A 25,633-nucleotide genomic window follows, 5' to 3' on the forward strand; every position below is an offset into this window, starting at 1 on the left:
TGCTGAAAAGTGTGATGAAAAGCCAGTTTAGTTTTTCTAGCACAGTCTACACCTTTTATCAGTGATTTTTGAGAAGTGGGACAAAATGGGTTTAAATCCCCCCCCATGTCAACAACATAAAGTCCATCTGACAGAGTTGACAGTGCCTGACGGAGTTGACACAGAACTGAAGGTGGGGAAAAATTGGGGGTAAAATGAAATATTGAAACATGTGAAGTGATGCAACATTTTTTTTGAAAATTACATTTTCAATGGACCTGGTCCTGAACTTTGTCAACAACATCTGACAAAAATAAATATAAAATTATTTTTTAATGACCCTATTAGTGATATTTTACTCAGTTTAACAGACAAATGCTTCTCAAGAAACAAAAGAAATATTATTTAAAACAAAAAACAACATAAAGTCCATCTGACAGAGTTGACAGTGCCTGACGGAGTTGACACAGAACTGAAGGTGGGGAAAAATTGGGGGTAAAATGAAATATTGAAACATGTGAAGTGATGCCATTTATGTAAAATACATTAACGGCATTAACTTATGTGAGATTTGTCAACACTATCACTGAAGGAGTCAGACTGTCAATTAAAAACTGATGGAGTTGACATCTGACGGAGTTGACAAAATGCCAAACTACCTCAATTTATATGATGTTATTCTGAAGGGTCCATGAAATCTTTACAGTGTACTAAAATTAAGCATTTATTTCACAAAATTTCATTAAAATTTTGTAAATTGTCAGTTATGGTGTTGACATCATGGTTGTTACGAACAACTTAGGAATAAAACAGAAGAAAAAACTAAAAAAATAACATATGCTAACCAGAGCTGCCTAGCCCTCTTAGCAAAGGAAGAGAAAGGAAGAGGTCATGGGGTTCTCAAACGTCCTGATGCCCCCCAATAATGCCTGATTTTTTTTACATTCTTTTTATGTCTGAGTGTTGACAGAAACTCGGGACAAATTTCAATTGAGTTGGAAATTATATAAAAATGATTTTTAATTAAATGTATTGATTCCTTTATTTGTTTTGAACTATTACAGTGTATTGAGTTCTGATCCAGGACAAAGGATTTTAAAGACACCATCCACCTACTACAAAGTTTAATATAAAAAATATTCAGCAAACACCAGGAAAACATACATTGTTGTGCTCACACGGCCCAGTTTAGTTTAGTCAGATATTTGAAAAAAAAACATTTTGTGTAAATTTTATTCTAATTTTGTGCTTTATCCATAGGACCTGTTTCGTCCCTTTTCTAATGAATCACTGTTATTTAAAATGTCCTGATACTACAAAGGGTTCAAAATGCCATTTGCTTTAAAGCAAAGTTTCCCAGGGCCTTTGTGAGGGGAAGAGATTATTTCCCTTGCCCTTAAGTTAACTCTGGACTTATTTATAGATCTAAAATATTTATTCATTTATGTATTTATTAATTTATGTTATATTTAGGTCATATTTAAATTATTTATAATTTCAGACTTGTGTTATAAATTTTAGACTCAAAAATTATTATGTTTATATTTGCAAATATTTAACACTTTGTATGGGAGTAGCTTGTCAGCATGATATTTTTACCCCACAGAAGAGGGAAGTCAGCATCTACTAAAAGCACTAATAGTAGTCATCCTTCAGATTAGCTGAGAAATATATTAATTAGCAAAAATCTTCTGTTAACAGTTAAAATTAAATATGTTTAATAGTGCCAGTGTAAAATTTTTATTTTTCATGTTCAATTAGGTAACTGTTATGAGAAGTGAAATTGATGCTAAGACTTTTTACACTTAGTTATCTGACAGTTTATTTTCAAAAAATAAATCTCACATTAATCTGTGAAGAAAAAAATCACTTTCAAGATGACAAGTCTGACTTAGTTTAAAGGTAAGAATCTACTTTTTTTATTTATCAACAATCACATTTTGACATATTGATAAGGTTCACCTATCCGATTTCTCTTCTGCTTTTGTTCCAGAATAACACGATGAATTTATCTGAAACATTCCCAGTAAGTCAGAACATTTCCCAACCATAAAAGGCCACCATCTTAAAAATAAATAGACAACTGTTTAAAAATTGCTGTGTTTTGTAAATGTTTAAGGAAGGAGGTGCAATTTAGTTGATAGATTGTGTCATGATTTAGACAGGATGTCTCCTTCTTTTGCTCTACATTGATTACTGTTATTCTTCAGACTCATCCATTCTCTTTATCTATTTATGCACATTTCCTACAAGACGAGTCCTGTAGGAGCTCCTATGTGATTCAGCCAGACGTAAAGGCTGCCACATCCTTCATGCCAAAATGTCCACGTGGGTTCGATCAAATGCAACATATGTTTATCTACCCTGCCCTTAACGTTGCTGTACACTGTGTGCCACTTCACACTGACAATCCCTCCAAGCTATCAGCCATGGACTTGTGGAAAGGACCATTTCTAATTTATAAAAGCCAAAAGGATTGATTCAAAATTCATGAACAATCTGTCCTGTAACAACCGGTGATTTCAGTGACTGTGGGGCTGAGGAGATGTGGTGCAACAGTAAGGAAAGTTCTGTCTCCCCTCATATTGTACAAAACTGTGCGTGCAAATGTATTTATGCATGCACAAAAAGGAAAACAGGCTGTAGCTATGGTCAAATTGCATAGTGAATGCTCTAGAAACCTGTATATTCTAGGCAAAACACTAAAAGTGACTAAAGAAGTGACAAAGTTGAACACTGTCATGTCGTCATGTATATAAAAATATAGATTTTTACTTCAGTTAATTATATGTCCAAACTTCTTGAAAACATCAATTTTTTTATATTAATTTCTTAAGTTCTCAATCTAAAGTGCAATCTAGCCACAGTTTGATGAGTATGTTTGTGGAATTTCTTACTCTATTTGTTCAACTGTGCAATATCTAAAGGTTAAGATAAGGAAAGTTTAATTGTCTCAGTTATAAATGAATGCTGACAGAACATGAGGCCAACCCATACAGTGCTGTTTTGATCCCCTCTTGGCCTTTACAGAATTAGATTTAGCTATTAAAATTATATTTATTTAGGTGAACAAAAATGCTTTAAAATAAAACAAAAACTGCTATTTGGTGAGGTTCATACTGGGTATATTTTTTTAAAAATTGATTTAGCAATAAAACAAACATTCATACTGTCACACAGACCTTTTAAGTAAGCAATACTCTTCTGTTGTTGTTGCCAGCTTTAAAAACTATTTTATGCATATTTGTATCCAGGTAAATAATTATTGTAATAATAATAATAATAATAATAATAATAATAATAATAATAATAATAATAATAATAATAATAATAATAATAATAATAATAATAATAATTCAAATAGAAATAAGAAATGTAATTTTTAAAGTTGTTTCTCTTTAAATCCCAAAATTCACACTGAGAAACGAAGTTTATTCAATGTGAATACCAGGATTTAAAAATATCCACAATGCTAGAATCTGCCGAACGTTTTTTATATGTATAAATACTGACATCACAGTGCCATCTAGTGGTTGCAGTCAATAAATGAAAAACAGGTGCAACGTATTTTGACAAATTGACTGGGTTCAGTCCATTTTTTACAGCCGGTGTCTGAGCCGGTAGAAAGGGAGGGGCTTACCTCTAATGGAGTAGAAGAGGTTCACTGAAAGAAGGAGATTTCGTGGGGAGACGATACAACTATACAAAGGAGTTCTTTGTAGTGCCTTAGGTTGTTTGGAAAGTTTTTGTAAAACTACATTTATAAAAGAAAGGAAAACGGTCAGATAACAATTAAACAATATTCAGATATGTGGACCTTTTATTTAAAAAAGGGAAATTTGGCAAATAAATAAATACAGCTTTAAAGGTTTTAAAAATATAAAAACCTTTGGTGAGCATCAGGTTCGAATATTCTAGGTTGGACTTTCAGACCACTTCACTGGACGTCTTTCAAAGATTCGTTTGCTACCTGGGAAATAATGAATTGAGTTGCTTAGAATTAATAATAAAACATTCTTATATAACAGACAGACAGACATAATATATATATATATATATATATATATATATATATATATATATATATATATTTTTTTTTTTTTTTTATATATATATTTTTTTTTTTTTTTTTTTTTTTTTTTTTTTTTTTGCTTCTACTTCACTTCATTCGGCGAACCGACAACGAGCGGACCCACTCAGTGTCCAATCAAGTTGAACGGCGGAACTGTAACTAGAGAAACCCGGAAGAGGACGTTTAGTTACGGTTACTTCTTAATAAGAAACTTTTAGCACCTTCCAACATTAACTTGCTTTAAAGTCTGTTATTGTTAAAAAAAAAAAAGTATACAGCGATTTTGTAGTTTTTAATCCAACGTGTTTATTAATCTGTAGTTTTAACTTGTCCAGGAAGCATGGATCATCGATCGGTTTGTTTACTTGGTGAATCAGCTGACGAGCTAACGTTAGCAAACTTGAGTCACATGAGTTGTTAACAAAACTCCAGTTGTACCTTCCTAAATGAAACGCGCAGTTAGAGAAGGACTTACCGCGTAGATGTAGAATAGAACGATTTGCTGGGAAAGCACTAAGTGAGACATTTGGGGTATGTTAATGGGAGACTAACTGCTACAGAAGGTAAAGGCGTTAGCTACAGGTCCCTGTGTTTGTCATCGGATCGGGGGACTGTTTTAAAGGCCCTGTGGCGACTTCATGACAAGATGCCTTGCTCCTGTGGGGACTGGAGAAGATGGATTCGGCCGTTGGTCGTTGTGTTGTATATATTGTTGCTAATTGTCGTCTTACCGCTGGTCATCTGGGAGCTACAGAAATCTGGGGTAAATTCATTTTCATTGTTCATAATTATTTCAACGTGATAATGAGGTTCCCACAACATGCTATATGCAACACGTAATGGTAATGGTTATTGTGATACAAAGACTTAAGAAACACATTTAATAAACAGAAGATTAATTTAGTTGTATATTTTTAAACATGGAATATTGTACCTTTTTACTGTTCAGTTCTTTATAGAGTTACGCTGGTGTAATTAGTCAGGCAATCTGCTCAGGTAGTCAGCTTCTTAATGGACATGCTACGTGTATTCTGTTGAGTTAAACACAATTAAGTCAAGTTCATTTCTACAGCACATTTCATCAACAAGGCAGTTCAACGTGTTTTACATAATAAAAACATATATTTCAATTACGAAATAAGTAATAACCATTACATTTTGTCAAATATTGATCAATGATTCAGTTACCACTAATCAGTTGGATTTTTAGCCTTGATTCAAAGGAACTCGATGTTTCAGCTGTTTTGCAGTTTTCTGGAAGCTTCTTCCAGATTAGAGGAGCATAAAACAGAAATCTGCTTCTCCATGTTTGGTTCTGGTTGGGGAATGCAGAGTAGACCAGAATCAGAACAACCTGAGTGGCCTGGAAGGTTGATACAGTGACATTAAATGTTTCATGTATTTTGGTTCTAAGCCATTCAGTGATTTATAAACTATCAAACGTATTTTAAAGTCTATTCTTTGAGCTATAAGGAGCCAGTGTAAGGATTTTAGAACTAGGGTGATGTGAGCTATCTTTCTTGTTTTAGTGAGAACACAAGCATTATGTCAATAGGTGATACAAATTTAATTCTTCAGGGGGGTTTTTTGTGTTTTGTTTTTTTTTGCAACAGGAAATATTCAGAAAGTTTCTTATTTGTCTTTTTCTTCTGAGGATAAGTGTGATTTTATGCTCCATACAGCTGAACAAAACTCTGGTTACACCAACTCTTTCAAATCTCATTAAATGGCTTTAAATTTCAGGAAGATTATGTGTTAAAAAGCTTATCAATTTTTAATCTGAAAGTTTTCCAAAACTCTTTATCCTTTGAAGCTCAGTAATCAGCTGATGGCTAGCTGTTGTGTTGCTAGTCTGTATGTTATGAAAGCTGACCCAAATGAAAATCTGACACACTATATTTCTATATATGCAATTTTCTTCATCTAATAACAGGTTGGAACTCACAACAAAGCATGGTTCATTGCTGGGATTTTTGTTTTCATGACCATACCTATATCATTATGGGGCATCCTCCAGCATCTGGTGCACTACACCCAACCAGAGCTCCAGAAGCCTATTATCAGGTAATTCATGTCTGCTACAAAAACCCAACAAAGTACTGAATTTTGTATCAATATTTTTACTATTGTCACATTTTTTTATTATTATTTCAGGATATTATGGATGGTCCCAATTTACAGCTTGGACAGCGTGAGTCAAATTATTTTTTTTTTAAAAAGTGTTTTTATTTGACATGCATAGTTCTTAAATATGATTATAAGAATAAGAAGTATGACATTCTCTGCAGAATTGCCTGAGGCAGTTGTCTTTTGTTTTTTTCCAGTGGATTGCTCTAAAGTACCCCAGTATAGCAATTTATGTGGACACGTGCAGAGAATGCTACGAGGCCTATGTCATCTATAACTTCATGACTTTCTTGCTTAACTACCTGGAGCGTCAGTATCCCAGCTTGGTGATGATGCTGGAGGTTCAGGAGCAGCAGAAGCACCTCCCACCGCTCTGCTGCTGCCCACCTTGGCCAATGGGAGAGTGAGTTCCATTAATAATAAAATTAGTTTTACAGTTGTAACAAAAAGATATGGTGCTTCCCACTGTGATGCTATTAGTTAAAGCACAAATTTGATTTAAAGTGTGTCTGAATGATTGGTGTTTTTAAAATGTAATTGTCTTAATAATCGACCTCCAGATTTTTTCTCCTACATTTCAATTTAGCAAATTATTTTTTTGCTAAATTGAAATGTTTAGCAAAATGTCTATTTTTAAGACATTTTCAGACTTGTTGGTGAAAATTCTGTAATTTTACCAGCTTGTTTGCTCAGATTTGTTCTATTTGCAATAAGTTAACCACAGTGATGCGTCTGTATTGGTTGCAAATGCAGTCATGGTGAAAAGAAAGCATGTTTTATGTCTTGAGACATAAGAAATAAAAATATATTTATCTTCTAGGTCACCACTGAGCACTTTACATTTCGTCATTTAGCATGTTCACTTATAAAGTTTGACCCAATATAAAAACTGTTGGTGGAAAAACTAGCAGAGTGTGCGTCATGAAGCTAACTATTTAAAAACATGAAGGCATTTTATTTAGTAATCATAAACAAGTGCAAACGGCTCCTTAAACAAGTTTGGTAGTCTGGTGATTTTCCACAATGTGACAAAGGAACAAAGTCAGCAACTTTAAGAGAGACATTAAGAATGGCAGTCAATCAATTTGGGAATAGTCATAAAGGCAATTCCAGAAAATTTTAAATGCAACAAAACTTTGGTTTAGTTGGGCTTTTTGCAGCCACAACATCTAGAGACTTTTCAGGTAGTAACCACGAACTTATCAGTTTGTTATAATCTTTATAAGGTCATCCATGTGACTGCTGAATTTGTTAATTGAATAGTTTGTTGTTGTTCAGGTCAGACAACACTTCACACTTACTGAAGACCATCTGTCTTTTTTAATGTAATATTTAGTAACATTTATAGACATTATATAAACGTTGCATTTGCTGATACATTTATTTAATTTTATAATTTCTGATTCAGTTTGAATATTCTTACTTTGCGTTTTTTTCTGATTTTTATGGCTCATGTCCATTGGTAGTTTGGCCTCATCTTCAATAACTTCTTCTCTTTTCTTGTTTAACCAGGGTGTTGCTGTTGCGATGTAAACTGGGAGTCCTGCAGTACACGGTGGTAAGACCCGTCACAACAGTGATTGCTTTGTAAGTAAATTCTACATTTGTTGCACCCTGTTTATTCTTGACTCAAATTATTTGGCTTGTGATATAGTGATGCGTGTGTTTCTTCCTAGGATCTGTCAGCTGTGTGACGTTTACGACGAAGGCAATTTTAGCTTTAAAAATGCCTGGACATACCTGGTTATTTTCAACAACATGTCACAGCTGGTAAATATGTTGCTGTTCTTTCAAATAATTGGCTGTATGAAACTTTAGGTTTTTGTTGACATTTCTCATTTTGTTCCAGTTTGCAATGTACTGCCTGGTTCTGTTCTACCGGGCTCTGAGGGATGAGCTGAGTCCCATCAAACCAGTGGGGAAATTTTTCTGTGTCAAAATGGTGGTGTTTGTCTCTTTTTGGTAAATCTCTCTTTATTGCTGATTTTTTATGTCAATGTATAGATAAACTGTATCTGTCTGAGGAAACCGGGGCTTTGTAAATGTTCTCAGGCAAGCTGTGCTGATTGCTTTGCTGGTAAAAGTGGGAATAATCTCAGAGAAACGAACCTGGGACTGGCAGAGTGTGGAGGCTGTTGCTACCGGCTTACAGGTAGGCAACATTGTTAAAACTCAGCTGAAATACCTAATTATTTAATACTGTTGTGAAACAAACCAAGCTGCATTGTTTCCTTCAGGATTTCATCATTTGTGTCGAGATGTTTCTCGCAGCCATCGCTCATCACTTCAGCTTTACCTACAAACCTTACATCCAGCAGGCAGAGGAGGTCTCCTGCTTTGACTCTTTTATGGCCATGTGGGACATCTCCGATGTCAGAGCAGATATTTCTGAACAAGTTCGTAATGTTGGTAAGTCCTTCAAGTTCGCTGATGTGCAGGTGCATCTCATTGAACTACAAAATTATGAATTAGTTAATTTATTTCCATAAACTTATTCAAGGTTATAGCTCATTACATAGAGTCATAACACAAAGTGTGATCATATATTTGAAAAACAATGTTGGCAAATTCTTCAACTATATTGTGATTCATTGTAGTGAGTTAGTTAATTCCATACCTTGCAATTAATGCAGAGATTGATTCTCACCACTAATTAATACACAAGCAATAAAAAGGGATTTTTAGTCCAGGCACATGAAAAAATTTGAATGTCATTACAAAAAGTGAGACTCATCTTTTATATAGATTCATTACACATTGCATAAAATATTTCAAGCCTTTACTTTTTGTAACTTTGATCATTAGGTCTCACAAAGAATGAAAATCCAAAATGTACCAGAAAGTTGAAATATTGCATAAAATCAATAAAAAAATGTAAACAGAAATGTCAGGCTAATTTGTTACTGTTATTAATATCTTGTGATAGTATCAAGAATAAGGTAAACTAAAATATAACAAGATTTTATGTTCTGAAAAGTCTCTCTCACAGATGCTATACAACTGACTTGTCTGAGAAAGTTGCAAAAAAAATCTCTGAAAAATTTTCTTGTTATGTTTTTCTGGCATTCAGTTCATAGAAATATTTTTGTTAATTCTGATTTAAAAAGAGAAGTTTACTTTGATTTAACTTTAGATAGTAAGAAAAAAAGCCTTATCATTAAATATCTGATTTCAACTATAAATAACTCTTTCTAAATGTAGGCTTTTAATCAAACGTTAGATTGAACTTTATTACCAAACTGTGCAAGTTGAATGTCAAGCACTTTAAAGGACATCATACAGAAATCAAGCACTTTCCAAACCTTGAAATCATCTGTTTGAAATTCAATCATTGGATAAATACACTTTTAGGATTGAATTAGTGAAATAAATTCACTGAGATGTACCTTTTCTTCAAACAAGCTTCGTAAAATCCTTGAATGTGTTTTCTTTGTGGACTCATTTCCAGGAAGGACAGTCATGGGTCGCCCAAAGAAGTCGTATTTTGGCGAGGCGCATGATGACGGTGAGCGTTCTGGGCTTCTGTCTTCAGCGTCTCAAGATGCCATCACAGAAGCTGCAAGCAACCAAGGTCAGTACGAGGGGCTTGGAAGAACCCTTACACCGCATTCCTTATCAGCGCCGGCAGGGTTGGACTCGGCTGTGTGGGAAGACGGTCATGAGGCTAGAGCTGACTCAACCCAAGAAAATGTAAGGACAAATCACACCAAAGAACCAGAAGAGGCGGATCTCATAGTCATCACTTAGGTTAGTCTATTGCAGTGTTTCTCAATTGCGGTCCTCACGCCCCCCACCCTGCATGTTTTAGGTGTTTCCCTTCTGCCACATACCTGGATTGAATATGTGGGTGATTAACAGGCTTCTGCAGCACTTGATGGTCATGCAATCATTTTAATCAGCTGCTCTGGAGTAGAGGTACATCTAAAACATGCGGAGCAGGGGGGCCTGAGAAGCCCTGGTCTATTGTTATATGACTGGGCAGGTCCCAGGTCCAAAGCTTAGACAAACAAATGAAACTAAAGCTGATTAAAATCAGCAAGACATTTTTCAGCTGCTGAAAATGAAAAGGACGTCTCCGTTAATGACAGCTGTATGAATGTTCTATCGAAGGTTGGGTCTTACATGGCTTATTAACGCGCACTTCACTATTTTATATTGTTTGAGGAAAGGGAGAAAAAGCTTGTGCTCAAAGTTCCCACAACAAATCCATTATAGCTGTTATAAAGCCAAGAGCACATCTGAACCCAGGGTTCTTTCTGTAGCCTTTCAAATCATTCTTTCTTAGCAACGTCTTCATATGAAGTCTGACAGATGAGCAGCTTTCAAATGTTCTTTTTATTAGGATGTTCTTGACTTGCGGGACTTTATAGCATTCAAGAGGCTACATTACTTAAAGGAGAGTTATTATGCAAGTTGACCTTTAAGTGCTTTATATCATGTTATATTTCCTCATCAAAAACCTACCTGGAGTGTTGTCTTGACTCTTTCATACATGTTTGAGCAATTTTTGTGTCTCCCATGGCAACTATTCGGGGGTGCCTAAATGCTTGGTCATACAAAGCTCCACCTATTTAGCTTGAGGTCCTCGCCCTCATAGCGTTTCTAGACTAGCAGCAACTGCAGCTTGCAAACATATGGAACCGTGTGTCTGAGCTCTTGCTAACTACTTCTTAGTGAAAAGCTTCTCAGAATGATTGCGGACAATGTAATGAAGAAAAATTGTCGTCATGATGTCCTGAAGGTGAGCTGTCAGAGAAGGAGCTTTTTAAAGAGACAGAGGCCAATTTCAAGGCATCAAATTGCAAAGTCAAATTTCTTTTAAGTTTTTATATAGACACCATTTTTAGACCTGAAGGTAAAATTGTTACTTGATTTTGCTATAAAATGGCACTATGGGCTTAAAAAATACATAATGACCCCCTTTAAAACACATAGATTGTTCCAAAGCTACATTTTTGGAAAAGAGCATTGAAACATTTTAAAATAAAAATGTTTCCAGATAAAAGAATGAAGTAAAAAAGCAACATTTTTCTCTGTGTATGCAAACTATTTGCATGGGTATATTAGATCAATGCAAGATGAACACACTCTGTGTGTGCTGCATTTTATAATGGTGTCAGTAGATACAAAAACACTAAATGTGAGAACATACAGAACTCAACTTGAAGTAGTACAATCAGCTCTCTGTAGTTCAGATATTATAAATGCTTTAGTCTGTACAACTTCAAATGTAATAATCAGAATCTGATTAACTTTTCCACCCTGGAATCTCTTTCCATTGTTTTTTTTTCTCATTAGTTTGTCAAATATGGGCAACAACAGTTCATTTTTTCATAACTACATCTTGAATAATGTTTTTCCCGTTTATATTTTAATTATTTTCCACTAATATGGTGATGAGAACATGGATTTGTTCAAGCATGCTGACAACGATATTTTCAAACTAACATACAACAACTTGACGTCTATAATCCTGAGCTCATGCATGTTGTTGCCTTTTTTACACATAAACCTTACTGGAATATGTCAAATCTGATGTAAGCACTACACTCATGAAATGTAAAATGTAAAGATCAATAAAAAAATGATCAAAAACAAGTTTTTCATTGTGTATTTAAAAACTTCCACATGCATTGGTGAATACACTGCAAAAACACAAAATCTTCCCGTGTAATTTTGTCTAGTTCCACTGGCAGATTATTTCACTTCTAACTCATATCTTTTCATCAATACTAAGAAATTATTCACTTTAAACAACCTCCTATATCATTCTGAAAAGTTACTTGTAAGTTAGGTTTATCCTATTTCAGGTATACCAAGATATTTGGAGTAGATATTAGACCAGAAATACTTGGTAAGATTCTGTTTTTGCAGTGCAGTTTTCATAATAAACATTTTAACATCTGGGTCCATAAGGACAATTTCAATGTCACAGTACATTTTATATGTACTATGAAACTATTCATACATGAATATTACTAGAAAATTCTATCGCAGTTCCGTCACAAGGGCATTTAAAAACTTTGTCATGCAGGTCATTGTTAGAAAAAAACTACAGCTTAATATTTTCTTACCAGAATACACAAAATGTGTCATAATAGATTTCCTGCAGACTCTGTAACAATGGAGCTCTCCTAAAAATTTATAAAATGAGAATACCACACAGGTTTTAGTCCATCTGCACAGGAGCGTTGTCTAAATGAGCGGAGATGGAGATGGTGCTCTTGTGCAGCTTCACAGCCAGACGGATCCAGTCTCCAGCTTGGACTTGTAGGGGATCCTGCAAAACAGCAGCGGCCTGCTTCCAGTGGGAGTTCCGGCTGAGAGTGCTGACGCTGACATCGGGGTCCAACTGGATCTGGTACCAGAAGGGAACGGCAGTAACCCTGCCTCCAGAGGTGGTCTGCACCTGTGTGGGATAGGAATCAGTGCTTAGTGGGAGAGTAATTTCACTATAAAACCGTTGTTTTGGGATAAAAGCACCAAAAAATAAATGACTCTTGACACCTCAGGCTGTATCAATAATGCATGTTTTACCTTGACTTCCCTCTCAGTGTAGTTTTTGTTGACATCCATGAGGTCCAGAACAAAGAGCTCCAGAGCCTCACTGAGATGTCGGCACTCCAGAGTGGAGAAATCCAAAAAAACATGAACCGGAACCTGCGAGATGTGACATTTCATTTGAAAAACAAAAAGCAGGTTAGGTTGTATGAGCTTTCTCTAATGCACATGGGAGCAAAATTATGTACTTTAATAATTACCAGCCCTTATTTACACAGGGCTGGTAAATAAATAACAATATATAAACCAATTCAAATGCATTATATTACTTCTTATACAAACAGTGGGTAAACATCCAGCTGGTGATTAAAGTTTAAGTTGCTAAGAAACATTTGTCCAAATTTTAGTAGGGGTGTATGTATACATTTGAACCTGAAATCTCCAAATGCACATAACATTCATACAGAGGATGAATGCATGTAAACTTCTTGGTCTTGGCTGCTGTTTCAGATTATGAGCATATATTCCTTATTTATGTAACTTTCTCTAATGGAGCAGAGCTGTGTTTTTTGTGATAGTAGGGCTTAGATGTGCCTACCATGATGGCTTCAAAGAGAAGACATCTGCTAGAACAAACAGCCGTCCCCCATGAGAGGTCAGCAGAATTACGAACACAAACATGGCACTGGAGGAAAACTGGGATTTCCAGACCAAATAAAGAAAAAGAATTTGTAGGAATTTGGCAGCTGGGAAGCGCAAATCCAAGAGGAGCAAAGAAAACACAATTCTAGACATCAGTAATCTGGGAGAATTGCTTGCTTAACTGGAAAAGGCATTAGTTGAAATATGGTTTTCTTTGGATATTGTAGTGCAACAGTCCATTTACTTAGAGTGGTGTTAAACCAACCACAGAAAATCCAGTAAATGTTCAATAATATGTGAATGTTGATTATTCAGCCGTAAAAAAGCATGTAAAAATGTAATCTTGTAGTACTAACGGATTAACTGAGCACTTCCGAACATCTGGTCTGTCTTAAGGCAGTATATATAAAGTATGCTAAAAAGTCAAATCATATATACACCCTAAACATGTTTTAAATGGGATTATTAAAGTGGCTGCAACAGTAATTTCCATAGTGCAGTAATGCTACATCTCCAGATGGAAATGTTTTTGATTATAGATGCAATGAGAAGCTATAATTTTTAAGTTCTTATACAAAATCAGTTTTTTATATCTACAACTGACCCTACAACTGCAAATATGTACTATTGTACTATTTGCAGACTATGCTACCTTTCTTTCTTCATTTTCCATATTTTTACAAAAAAGGTTCAAATCATCCTACAAAACAGCTTTTTGTAATAAGAGGATTCACTTTGTTTTAAAATCTGAAAATAGAAATAAATTTGAGTTTCATTTTGTTAGCGTTCATAAAAAAAATTAGAAAATAGTTTTTTGCAGCTCTAGGCAAATGTTTTGTAGTAGAGGGGAAAAAAGAGATTCTTTAAATAGAAAAGTTGTTTACCTCTGGCTTAGAAAAATACACAGCCTTATGTAGAAAATGCGTCAGCATTCTCTTATACACACGGCACCATAATCTGGAAATCATCTCTCCTTGTAAGTCGGCCTACTGTAGATTGTTTTGAGAAAAATTTAACAAAAACATTATTGGAATGTCTGAGATGCTAAATATGCACCATTGCTACTCAGTAACTTTATCTCTTGCTACACTTTGCAAGTTCTTTGTCTGCTCCAATGAAGCCTCAATCACCTCCAAACTGTAACTGATTCACCAGGTAATATTGTAGATATGTCAGAGCACAAAGAGCTAGCCTTCATTTTTTATCTTCACCATAATCAGGAGTTCAGGAGAGAAAATAAAACTAAACAGTTTCAAACAGTGTGTGAAACCAAAGTCAAATTCTTTGCTTCTGTCCATAAACTTGATCAATTTACATCAATCTGATTCTAAAAACAGATGTATCCTGTTTTAAGGAAAAAATAAATTCTATGTCCATCATTATTTTACACTAAAAACATTGACCAATCAAAGGTCAGACATGACAAGACTTACAATTCACTAAATGCATTCAATTTCCCCACATTTAGACAAACAGTGTTTTCAATACCCAAACATTTTATGGCAGCGTAAGGAAAAAAACACGAGGCTTTAATCTAATCATGCATGACTCCGAATAAAAGGTGGAACAAAAAATGATCAAAAATCATCTTAAAAACTGAATGCTGAACTGAAAATGCAACTTTAGGACCTTTACAAGCAAAGTAAACATTTTAAAAGTTAAAGCCAGTTGATGAAGGACTCTAAAGGAATACTTACAGTGAACTGATTAATGAAAGGAGCAATATTAAATCCCAGAGTAGGTTCCCGGCCCTGGACAGCACTTTCCAATAACAAAGTGTCAGACTCCACCAGCATACCATATACAACAATCTTCTCTGGGAAAATACGCCCTCCTTCTTCCAGCAGAAACCTAACATAGAAAACAAGAGAAAAATAAAGAAATCTATGTCTTATACAAGCTTTTTATGTCAACATTCCTGGAGTGGAGTCCTTTTAAAGTGACTTTTTAAAGTATATTTACAAAATTTCAGCTATGGAGCCTTAAAAACTACTGAATGATCAAAAGACAGACAGACAGCTTTCAGACAAGTGGTGTCCAAACATTTTGAAACAATTGTCAAAAGTTCTCAAGGGCAAAAAAAAAATTATTTTCCCCATTTAAAAATTTTATTCTTTCTCTTGTCCCAACACAATAAACTAAACCCGTAATATTTTATGTTTGCCTCAACATCTAAGTATTAAACCTTTTAAACCTCAGTAATTACTTCGATTCTGCTGGTCTATAAAATGTTTTTAGCTTATTCACATGTACAAAAATGAGAATTTACTTCTAAAACCTTTGCTGTATTTACCCCTTGGTGTATCCAAGTTGAGTAAAAAGTGGCTGGATGTATGTGGCTCAACTAAAAATAGAGGGGAAAAAAAGTTTAAAAAAATGAAGAAAAAAAAAGTAAAATGTTCTGTTTATGAAGATATTAACCTCGTCATTAAAAATCTCATTCTAAAAAATGTCAGGGCAAAATTTGTACCATACTTGAACTGTGGTATGGTCCACACAAAATTATCCCAAGGGCTATAAATTGCTCTTAAGCCACACTTTGGACACATCTGATTTATATATGGGATTTAAAAATATATTTACATTTATATATATATATATATATATATATATATATATATATATATATATATAACATAATTACATTCCATACTTTTGCAGAGTGAAAATAAACCCTGACAATAACATGATAATCTGAATACAAAGCAAAAATGTGACTCAATAGCTCATTTTTCAAAAACAAAAACAAAAAAACTGAAACAAGGGGCGTTTTTATCTTGAACTGCTGCAATCTGAACACTCAGGCACACAGATTCGTCATTTTGAAGATACTGTGGACTAAAACAAATCTAGACCTGACCTGGCCAGGGAAGCTTTCTCCATCAGCTTCTGTCTAATAAGCCCACATGTTTCCACGCAGTCCAGGATGATGGCGCTCCACAGCTTCTCATGGGACGGCCGCTGTAACATCCCCTGCTCGTCCTCTGTGTGGTTCAGCCAGAACTCCAGATGCTGCTCAGATATGTCGTTGGAGCGAGCGAGTCTCCTCAGGACGTTCTGCTGCTTGCTCTTCTCCACAGAGCTGTAGGCTTTTACTTGACCCTGGTGGGCTGCGATGAGGGAGAGCAGCGAGAAGCCCTCAGACACATCCAGCACGTAGAGCAAACTGCTATCCGCCGCAAAGGAAGTTTTGTCAACCATATTTCGATTTTTAACCTTCAGTTCAGAGATGAGCTTGGTCAACGCGGTGCAAAAACTCTGATGGTAATCCTGATTGTTTAAGAGCGCCATCTCTGAACACTCCAGCATGCAGAAGTCTTCAGACTCACTCTGACTCGTCTGGAGGCTCGCTAATGCGCTGCACAGTTCCACCTCTGGGTTTGGGTTAGGTTTGAAAGAGTTGGGGAAGTCCATGCGCTTGTCGAGGTAGATTTTGTGACCTTCTCTCAGCACGGCGACGCAGCTGAGCCTCATGTAGGCGTCTCGGCAGGAAACTTCAACTATCAGCTCATCCAGAGGCTTTAGACCAAAATCTGAAAAACGGAAAACAGGAAAACATTTAACTTCATCTGATTATACAGCTACAAAATTAAACCGTAATCTATCTTTAATCTACAATCAATTAGGACAGAAACTAACTATTATCTTAGATATTAATAAATCAATATAAAATTGCCACATTCTGAGGATTTTTAATAGAATCCTTTTTTATGCAATAATGAAAATACATTAAAAGATGAAAATGAACAAATAATTCAATTCCTCTTTTTAAATAAGAACACTGGCAAAGTCTCACTTTATATATGAGCAAAGTTTAAAACAATGTTTACTTCACAATGGTAGCAAAACAATTTGCTTTTTCATTTGAAAAACATTTTGAAAACCACATATCCTTTTCTTTCCACTTCACAATTCCGCACTTCACAAATGTTGATTTATCATTAAATGAATAATTAAATGAATTTGATCACCCTCATTGTGAAAAGAGATCCAGGAGAGCAGACAATGAGAGGATTCCTACTGGGATACCATCTGTTCACGTCATCTCGAAGCTCATCAGACGTATTGGGGGGGGAAAATGCAGATTTACTGCTCATTAAAATTTCATGAACACTAAAGAGAGTCGCGCAGAATTTCAGGGCGTGCTTGATGACGGATGTTTATCATCCCTGGGAAAGGTGGTGCCTCCTTTGAGCCCGTTAGAACTAATTAGCAGAGGAGAGACATGCTGTGCAGTCTGGTCTGCAACTGGGACATGTCACCTAATGTCAGCAGCTCTTGAGCTCAGCGCTCTCTGAAATCACAACAAAGTGAATCAAAGGGCCTTTATGGATCAAGATACTGTACAATAGTCATCTAATTTTAATCTCATATTTTTAATGCAACCTTTTAAGATCACAGAAGTTGATTTACTGTAACAGATGATTATAATTTTAGCCATCTGTACAAGTTTCCAAATGAGTATAAATGAAGTTCAAATGTTAAACCAACATTCTATTTGATTTCCAATGATTTCAGAGAGGAAAATCTCTCTGCATTGTCTTTTCCTCTCATGGTCAAGAATATGTTTTCTGAAAGTTTCCCTTTGGGCTTTCTTTACTTTTTTATTTTGTTTTATTTGAATATTTGATAATTTCCATTTAACTCTGACCTTCCAATTGTAAAAAGGCTCCTAGACTAGCCATGTTGAAATATAACAAACAAAGAACTTATCTTTTGGATTATTGGATCTTTAGACACTTTGATACCTGTCATGCCTCCATCTTGACGAAAATATATGAAATAAACACCCCAAAGATCAAAGAGCCCAACAAAAGCTTGAAAGATAAACAAAAATCACATGAAGACCAGATGGTGATAAATAATAAAATAAAACATATACTGTGAAAACATAGAGAACATTTGTCCATCTTACTCATTGCACTGTGGACAGGGTAGATGGCTTGCTCCCAGCAGGTGTCTTCCTGTGGTCCGGTGGACAGACTGTTCTCCTCGTCCAGATGGAGCTGGAACCAAACAGCCAGAGCGTCCAGCTCTCCTTCCTGAGTGATGGGCAGCCGCATCTCTCGCACCTCCCTGGAGCTCAGGCCCTCCAGTTCCTGGGAGTTTCACAACCATCAGAATCAAAGAAGAGATCAACAAGACTTTAGCTAGGATTCACAACGAAAATATCTCCAAAAGGGCTGGTTGGGATGAATTTTATAGACAATGGTGGTCTATACAAGCACAAAAAGTGCATTTAGTTATTGAAAACTCTTATTCAAAGTAGCAATGGGTGATGTGGACTTAAAGTTTAATCACAATAAAATTGATAACAGTTATTTTCAGGCAACTCTGACTGCATACGACAGCAATCAGAAAGTGATTTTTCTGTCACCTGAACATTGTTGAAGTCTATAGTGAGGGCCGTGAGCGGCTCTGTGAGCGCTCTGTATCCGCCAGGCAGCCGGCTCAGCCTCTCTGTGGTGTACGGCTCTGTGGAGTCATCCTGCTCAGGGCTGCAGCTCACCGGACTGCGGACTTCCCCTGCTGCCGTCATGGACAGACCACCCACCTCTGCAGCACACAACCTGAACCAAAACACAGAGACAAGCAGACAAAACAATGTGTGGGGAGTTCATCTCAGCATACAGTGTAAGACATTTCCACTGTGCATGCTGGTATAATCATTTCAATTTAAATTGAAGCATTTTGCATGATTGCCGTTTTTAAAGAGCAGGGTAAACAAAGTGACCTCAGGAGTTTACCTGTGATGCCGGCGGATCTCCAGGCACTCGACGGCCATACAAAACACAGCGGCTCCAGCAGGGATGACCCGTCCTGTGGCAGCATCTTCTCCAAACTCACCCTCACCCCTCTGCAGAAAATAATCAATTAAATGTGAACCTCAGAGGAAATTACCGGTAAGTCCGTGCATAGAAAACAATTGCTGCTTCATAGATTTCTTTTTTTTTTTCCCAACCACAAAACTGATGTTTTGCACATTTTAGTGGAGCGTGTTAAGACCATACTAGGGAGAGAAATACATCAATCAGCAGAGTTAGGAAAAAAACCCCAACAACAATTAGGCTGGAAACGAGAGAAAGACTCAGACTCTCTCTGAAAAAAAACATGGAGCATGACCCTAGGTTTGCCTGAGGTTTGAAGTGAAAGAACAAGAAGATTTCAGGAACAATAACTTTGACAAATGAGACCAAAATAGAGACGCTTGGCCATAATGAAAAGCTCCATGTTTGGAGAAAACCAAACAGAGAATACATGCAGTAACAACTCCTACTAATAAACTATTATTAGTGGTTGAGGACTGCTGATTTGGGGCTTATTTTGCAGCCAGCAGTCCTGGACACCTGACCATAAATTCCTCTGGATAACAAAGTATTTGAAGGTTAAAACGTGGCGCCATCTGTCTCGACTGCTGGAACTTGGTTGAAACTGAGTTATAAACATAAAGTGATGTGATGAACTAGTCAAAATCCAGAGCTCCACCTGATTGAAATGCTGATTAATGAACTGTGCAAAAATTAATGTTGGCAGACTTCAATGAACCAAAAAGAAGAATGGGACAAAATTCCTCCAGAACCACATGAGAAGCTGATCAAGTCATACAGAAATCTGGTGAGAGTCGCCGCTGATCTACAACCTACGGGGGTGTGCAAACTTTTTGCCCTGACTGCCAACATTGGCAAATCTGAACTACTGGGGGGCATAAAATTTATTAAATTAAACATGCGAAAATGTGCTTATTTATATTTGTACAAATTTATATTTGTACAGTTTTGTCTTAATTAATACTATGGATATGTTTTGGGTTTTTTGAAGTCTGAATACTCCAGTTTATGATTATATTGATAACTAATTTATTCAATAATTATTTCAACAATCCGTTAATCACAATTAATTGTGATTACTAATTTGATTAATTGTGATTAATCCCATTAATCATTTCAGCCTTGTAGAAATGTGACATCGTATAATGCCTATCTGAAACTGTTTTGCATTCCAGGGACTTGTGGCATCAAAATTAACGTTGTCCTTATTCTGTGTGTTAAAGGCATTCCACTCAAAATATCACTTAAAAAAATGACCTTTGGTCTGTACAGCGTTACCTTTGGAGGCAGGAGGAGGTGGTGCCAGGCATGAATAAGACTCTCTATGATGCCCTCTCCAAACAGCCCTGCATCCACAGTCTCAGTCACCACCAATGAGACCCTGAGCACAGAGGAAAAATTAATTTGTGGAGTAATGTCTAAAAATTCAACATCAGCAGCTAAAATTTCAACCTGTTTGGGATGTCTGTTGGCACTTCCATCTCTAGGGACTTCTTATGGAGGATTTTGATGCTCCCCTCCATCCCATTAGCAGCCACCACCTCACAGGCCAGTTCATACATCGTCTTTGAAAGCTCGCAGGCGTACACCTCAGCAGCACCAGCTTTCTTAGCACACATACTAAACAGACAGAAAACAGGCATCAGAACTGCACTTTTTGTTACATCCGATTAAGTTACTTAATCAGTTAGTGATTTAGGGTGTTTTCACACCTGATTGTCTGGTAGACTGGGTTTGATTGGGGACCATGCTGTGGTTTGCTTTCACACCACACAAACTAATTAAAAACCCTGTCTGTGATGGCAATGGACCAAGAACTACTGAAGGAAACAACACAAAAACCTATGAAGAAGACACCTTCACCTTCCTTCCTCACGTGATGTAAATAAAAGTGGTGTAGAATCAGATTTTAGTGGTTGCAGAACTTCTCTTTGTCTCTGGTAAAATACTATGAGCAACTTGTCCCACTAGTGCTAGACATACGGATTTGTTTTGGTTGTATTTACCCAGAATGCCCTGCATTATAGTCTGCTTCCTGACATAAGATGGAAGTTATTAGGCAGACTAGAGTTCGCTTTTTTAGTCAACTATAACTTCAAAAAATGTTCAGGTCTTTAAATTGTGATGGAAAATGTCTCACCCAAGGATTCCAGTGCCAGTACCTATATCGAGTACAGTTTTGCAGCCATTCTGAACAGCCTTCTGAATGGCCTGCTGGTACTTTCGGTTCCTGCCATGGTCGTTGAGCATGAGGAAATGCCAGCGCTCCACTAGCCAGTTGGCAACACGGTAAAAATTCTCTCTGGCTTCTGGAAAGTCTGGCTTCAGCTTCAAGGCCTTGTGGAAATGGCCCGCGGCTTCATCTCTAAATCCCATTCTGTATCGTAAAACATTAAATTGATCTTGTGCAACTGAATACTGCTGCAAATATTGATAAAAAAAAAAGTTATGAACATGTTGTCATGTACCGGAAAAGATGTTCTCCCATGCTGTTGAGGATGACCTCATCAGCAGGGAAGATTTCCAGAGCTTGTTCGTAGCAGTCGAAGAGTTCCTGAATCCGTCCCACAGAGTCCAACTCTTCGGCCCATTTAAACAGAGTGAACCTGAAAGAATCCTGAAAAACAACAGCACACTCTATTTAGTTCTGCTAAGCCATGTGAACACAAACACAATTTCTGCAAATGGTGAAAAGAACAGAGTGAGAACCAGATGGTATGAAGCTAAGACAACATTTCTAGGAGCTGCATATATAATCCTCATTCTCAAGAAAATAATTTCAACTGTATTTTCAACAAATAAAGTTAAAAGGCGCCAAAGAACATCTAAATTAGCTACCGCTTTGCTAAAAAAACCCCACATTTTAGGAAACAGGGAAACATTTAAATACACAGAGGTACAGTAGAGGATGCATACTGCATAGGTCAAGTGTCACAACTATGAGTAACATGGTTTTTCAAAGAGGTACGAATGGTTTTTAGCCTTGTTGGGTGTCTCTGGGCATATTTCTTTTATTCTCAACAGAAATAAAAAAATAAAGTACAAAATCAAAGTTATATATTTCAGTTTATACCATACTTCATAATTCTAATTTGATTATAACCACAAAATATACACAGGATGGTCTAGAAAGTTTTATACACATGCTTTACCTGTGCAAAGTCCTTGAAAACAGGTGCAAGGTTGAGCACAAGAAGGTAATGGACAAAAGCTGTTCCATAATCCTGGTTGAGGAGACACTGCTGGGCGCTCTCCAGGGAACTGGAGACCAGCTGGTCCCTAGCAGGGTCCACTCTGCGTCTCCTCTGGGCCCTCCTCCCATGCTTGGGCCTTGCACTGGTATTTGGCATCTCTAAACAGAAGGGAAAGTGAAATACAAGATTTCAACTTATTGAAACTTGCTTTAACTACTTTGCCGGTGCAAATACCATGTAAGGATGCACTCAGATTTTATATAGTTACAGAAATAAGGATCATATTTACTTGGCTTTAAAATAATATCACTTGCTCACTTTCTAATTTTAAGCTATTGTCTGAAATATTTGTAGTACTGCTCTGCAGTAACGATTAATTCAGTTCCAGTTCGGGTTGCAAACTGAACAGAAACCAAGTCAGTGCATTTTAAAGTGAATATTGCTATCTAGCCTCAATATGCCATCCAATGATAAAGATTTATGTTATTCCTGATATCAGAGCACTTTCGGTTCTGTTTCCTAATATTCAGAAACGTGCAACACTTACTCTGAGCAGAGTTAGATTCCAGGATAGTATATGGGATGAAATTGCAGCTGACCAGCATCTGCAGCTAAACACAGAGGACTTATTAAGGTTGACAGCACGCAAACCCGACCATGACGTCCATCAGCGGTTAGCCTCACTGTAAACAAAAATAACCCTGATAACAAAGACAGAAGGCCGCGTAATAATATCTGCTGTAAATATCACCGCAGGAGTTTATTTCCGTGTTTGGTAATATTAAAGTTTTAACAGTTATCTGAATGAAACCCGAAGCAGGTTTTTAAAATGAATCACATTTACAAATATCCAACTGAGCGGCGCAGCTGTCCGCTTGAATAGTGGCTCGGTAGCAAACATGTCTCCAATTACACGTTCCGTGCCTTCACTAACAAAAACTGATATTTACTTGCCTAAAGTTAAAAAAGGACAATTTTGCTAGTAGAAGTGTGATCATAAAGTATTTATTTATTTTTATTTATCTACGTATTTATCTACAATAAACGTGTCTATCTTAGTTTTGTCTTTGATGACATTGAGCTCTCGCAATTGAAAGACAAAGAGTACAATTGATCAAGATGGTTCAGTTTTTAGAAATGTGGTCTGAAGGAACCTCATTGCATCTGAATGTGCCCAGGGTCGCTTATCAATAAGAGCATTTTCTCAACAGCAAATGACTGATTGGTTACAATTCTTAGCTGTATTCAATATCTTATTAGTTATACATTAAAATTCTGCATACCAGTAGTAAAAAGCAGTTGCCTTAAGGATACACACCCACGTTTAAATGCTAGGTTTGAGACTTACACATAAAGAATGTGAGAAATAATTGTGAAACTTTTTTCTGTACTCATAGTATAATATGCTTCGTTATTATCGAGGTGAATTTTTTAGCATATCCCAGTTGTTATTCTACAGCACTATGTAGTGTTAATGACTACATGTTTGTTTTTTAAGTAGTACGTAATGGTGTTGTGCCATTTGCTTCATTATTCACAAAATAATTTTACTGAGAGTTTGTGATTTCTAATTATACTAGTATGGATACAGATCTTCTATTGTGAAATGCCACCACCCTATATTATTTCAGTTTGGTTTTAATAATGTCTATAAAAACGAACATAGAAATTGGATAAAACATTAAATATTGCACATGACAGTGAACTACTTTCACTTCTATGCATATTTTGCAAGAATAACAGCACCCAAATTTGATATGCAACTTTATATTTGATTTTATATGATTATTCAGTACTTACTCCAATTATCTAGCATACATGTATCTTTTCATTAACTGTCATTTTGTGTTTTTACTGCTCAGATGAATAAACTAAACAGCTATATTGACACTACTTTTTAGAAGCCTTTTGGGAAGTAATTTATGTTAAGTTGCAATTTTTTGTCAGTTTTTTTATATTTAAAGTATTTATATTTAATATCGGGATGACTGAATTAACAAATAAATGAATGGTAAGTCGCCAGCTAACACAAAACGGAAATACGAGTGACTGAATTCGCGCGGAAATGGAGATACTCTTTGAATATGGCCGCGCTTCATTTGTAAGCCAGCAAGCAAGGCGCCGCACAAAGAAGACAAAATTTACGCTTAATTTTGAGATAGACGCCACACCGACCATGTGACTGATATAAACATAGCATGTTTGTTTCCGTACAAACACCCACGCACACACAGAGAGAGCGAGAGAGGTTTTCTTTCATGTTGCTTGTTCTCGAAATTAGGTTGACCAGATTTGGGTTTCTGAAAAGGAGGACACTTCTTTTTTTGTTGACGGGGGGGTAGAATCGGCGGACAAACATGAGCCAACGGGGGTAACACTATATAATGTGTTTTGAGGCAGTTGACCAATATCCCGGACGATTTTGAAATGTGTTTTGAGGCAGTTGACCAAAATCCCGGACGATTTTGAAATTCCCCCCCGGGCATTTTTTGAGGTCTGAAAAGTACGGAAAAAGAGGACGTCTGGTCACCCTATCGAAATGCATTTATTGTTCAGTGCTGCCCTAATGACCACTATTACTAGGACTAAAATAAACATATAAATAGATTCATAAAAGTTAGTTGAAAGCAAACTACAGTGGTAGCACTGTTGTCTTGCAGCAAAAAGGCAACAGACTTATCAAACCTTTGATTGAATCCCAGGCTTAGTTTTTTTTCCTGCATCAAGTTTGTAAATTCTCCTTGTGCATGAATGGGTTGTATCACAGTGGGACAAACAAATATTTGCACGCACACACACACATACACAAAACCAAGGAAAAGCCCCAATCTCTGGAAGGAAGCGCAGTACTAGGAGAGAAACCACGCATTTTACGCGCTAAACACCTCCCTCGTCCACTTCCACATGACTTCAACCGGGCCAACTGCCGGCTGGCTGTAAAGGAGCGCACCTTATTAAGTTTTCTACACGCTCTCAGATGTCAGACTTTCTCAATCTGTCACTTTACTAGGTGGAGTTCCTTTAATGGACAAAGGGAAAACTGGACACCGCATCCGTTACTTTTTAAAAACATATATTTTAATTGACTTTCTAATGAGTTTCTAACTTAAAGGCTCGTTGTTGAACGGTCTTACCTGTTCGCCCTTCGTGGTTATATTTGACAGCGCTGGAGCGGGGAGCAACACCCATGCAGCCGTGTCAGAAGTTACAATGCTAACAACTGTTAGCTGCTGCTTTTGCTACCTCACAAAGCTATGGTCCATCATTCTGACCTGAAATTTCCGGGAAAA

The 25,633-nt window shown here is 36.5% G+C and overlaps 2 protein-coding genes across 4 annotated transcripts; one reads left to right on the plus strand and one right to left on the minus strand.

Annotated features, from left to right (window-relative positions):
• The first annotated feature begins 4,183 nt into the window (after positions 1-4,183).
• tmem184c (transmembrane protein 184C) lies at positions 4,184-11,188 on the plus strand. Of its 2 annotated transcripts, XM_044114678.1 has the most exons (11): positions 4,184-4,814; positions 5,985-6,115; positions 6,206-6,242; positions 6,376-6,581; positions 7,691-7,765; positions 7,855-7,948; positions 8,028-8,140; positions 8,231-8,330; positions 8,416-8,587; positions 9,627-9,683; positions 9,798-11,188. In XM_044114678.1, the coding sequence occupies exons 1-11, from the start codon at positions 4,698-4,700 to the stop codon at positions 9,923-9,925; spliced, it is 1,230 nt and encodes a 409-aa protein (XP_043970613.1). In that variant the 5' UTR covers positions 4,184-4,697; the 3' UTR covers positions 9,926-11,188. The 2 variants fall into 2 exon arrangements, with proteins under 2 accessions (XP_043970613.1, XP_043970612.1); XM_044114677.1 differs by having other exon boundaries at positions 4,186-4,814; positions 9,627-11,188.
• Positions 11,189-11,774: 586 nt separating this feature from the next.
• On the minus strand, positions 11,775-25,605 carry prmt9 (protein arginine methyltransferase 9). Of its 2 annotated transcripts, XM_044114676.1 has the most exons (14): positions 25,478-25,605; positions 22,891-22,954; positions 22,302-22,501; positions 21,618-21,766; positions 21,290-21,526; positions 20,602-20,769; positions 20,428-20,530; positions 19,069-19,178; positions 18,699-18,891; positions 18,237-18,420; positions 16,182-16,854; positions 15,019-15,172; positions 12,716-12,838; positions 11,782-12,587 (listed from the first exon to the last, which is right to left on the minus strand). In XM_044114676.1, the coding sequence occupies exons 2-14, from the start codon at positions 22,946-22,948 to the stop codon at positions 12,348-12,350; spliced, it is 2,592 nt and encodes an 863-aa protein (XP_043970611.1). In that variant the 5' UTR covers positions 22,949-22,954; positions 25,478-25,605; the 3' UTR covers positions 11,782-12,347. The 2 variants fall into 2 exon arrangements, with proteins under 2 accessions (XP_043970610.1, XP_043970611.1); XM_044114675.1 differs by lacking the exon at positions 25,478-25,605 and having other exon boundaries at positions 11,775-12,587; positions 22,891-23,227.
• Positions 25,606-25,633: the final 28 nt, after the last annotated feature.

This window comes from Gambusia affinis, linkage group LG04 (genome assembly GCF_019740435.1).
Source record: "Gambusia affinis linkage group LG04, SWU_Gaff_1.0, whole genome shotgun sequence".
In the NCBI taxonomy this organism is placed as follows: domain Eukaryota; kingdom Metazoa; phylum Chordata; class Actinopteri; order Cyprinodontiformes; family Poeciliidae; genus Gambusia; species Gambusia affinis.

Coding starts and splice junctions, on each gene's coding strand:
- tmem184c (XM_044114677.1), top strand. CDS start 4,698: ATGCCTTGCTCCTGTGGGGACTGGAGAAGATGGATTCGGCCGTTGGTC. Junction 6,116..6,205: donor CTCCAGAAGCCTATTATCAG/GTAATTCATGTC, acceptor TTATTATTTCAG/GATATTATGGATGGTCCCAA. Junction 7,949..8,027: donor TCAACAACATGTCACAGCTG/GTAAATATGTTG, acceptor ATTTTGTTCCAG/TTTGCAATGTACTGCCTGGT.
- prmt9 (XM_044114675.1), bottom strand. CDS start 22,948: ATGCTGGTCAGCTGCAATTTCATCCCATATACTATCCTGGAATCTAAC. Junction 20,531..20,601: donor CCAACAGACATCCCAAACAG/GTTGAAATTTTA, acceptor CTCTGTGCTCAG/GGTCTCATTGGTGGTGACTG. Junction 15,173..16,181: donor GAGAAAGCTTCCCTGGCCAG/GTCAGGTCTAGA, acceptor TTTCTATGTTAG/GTTTCTGCTGGAAGAAGGAG.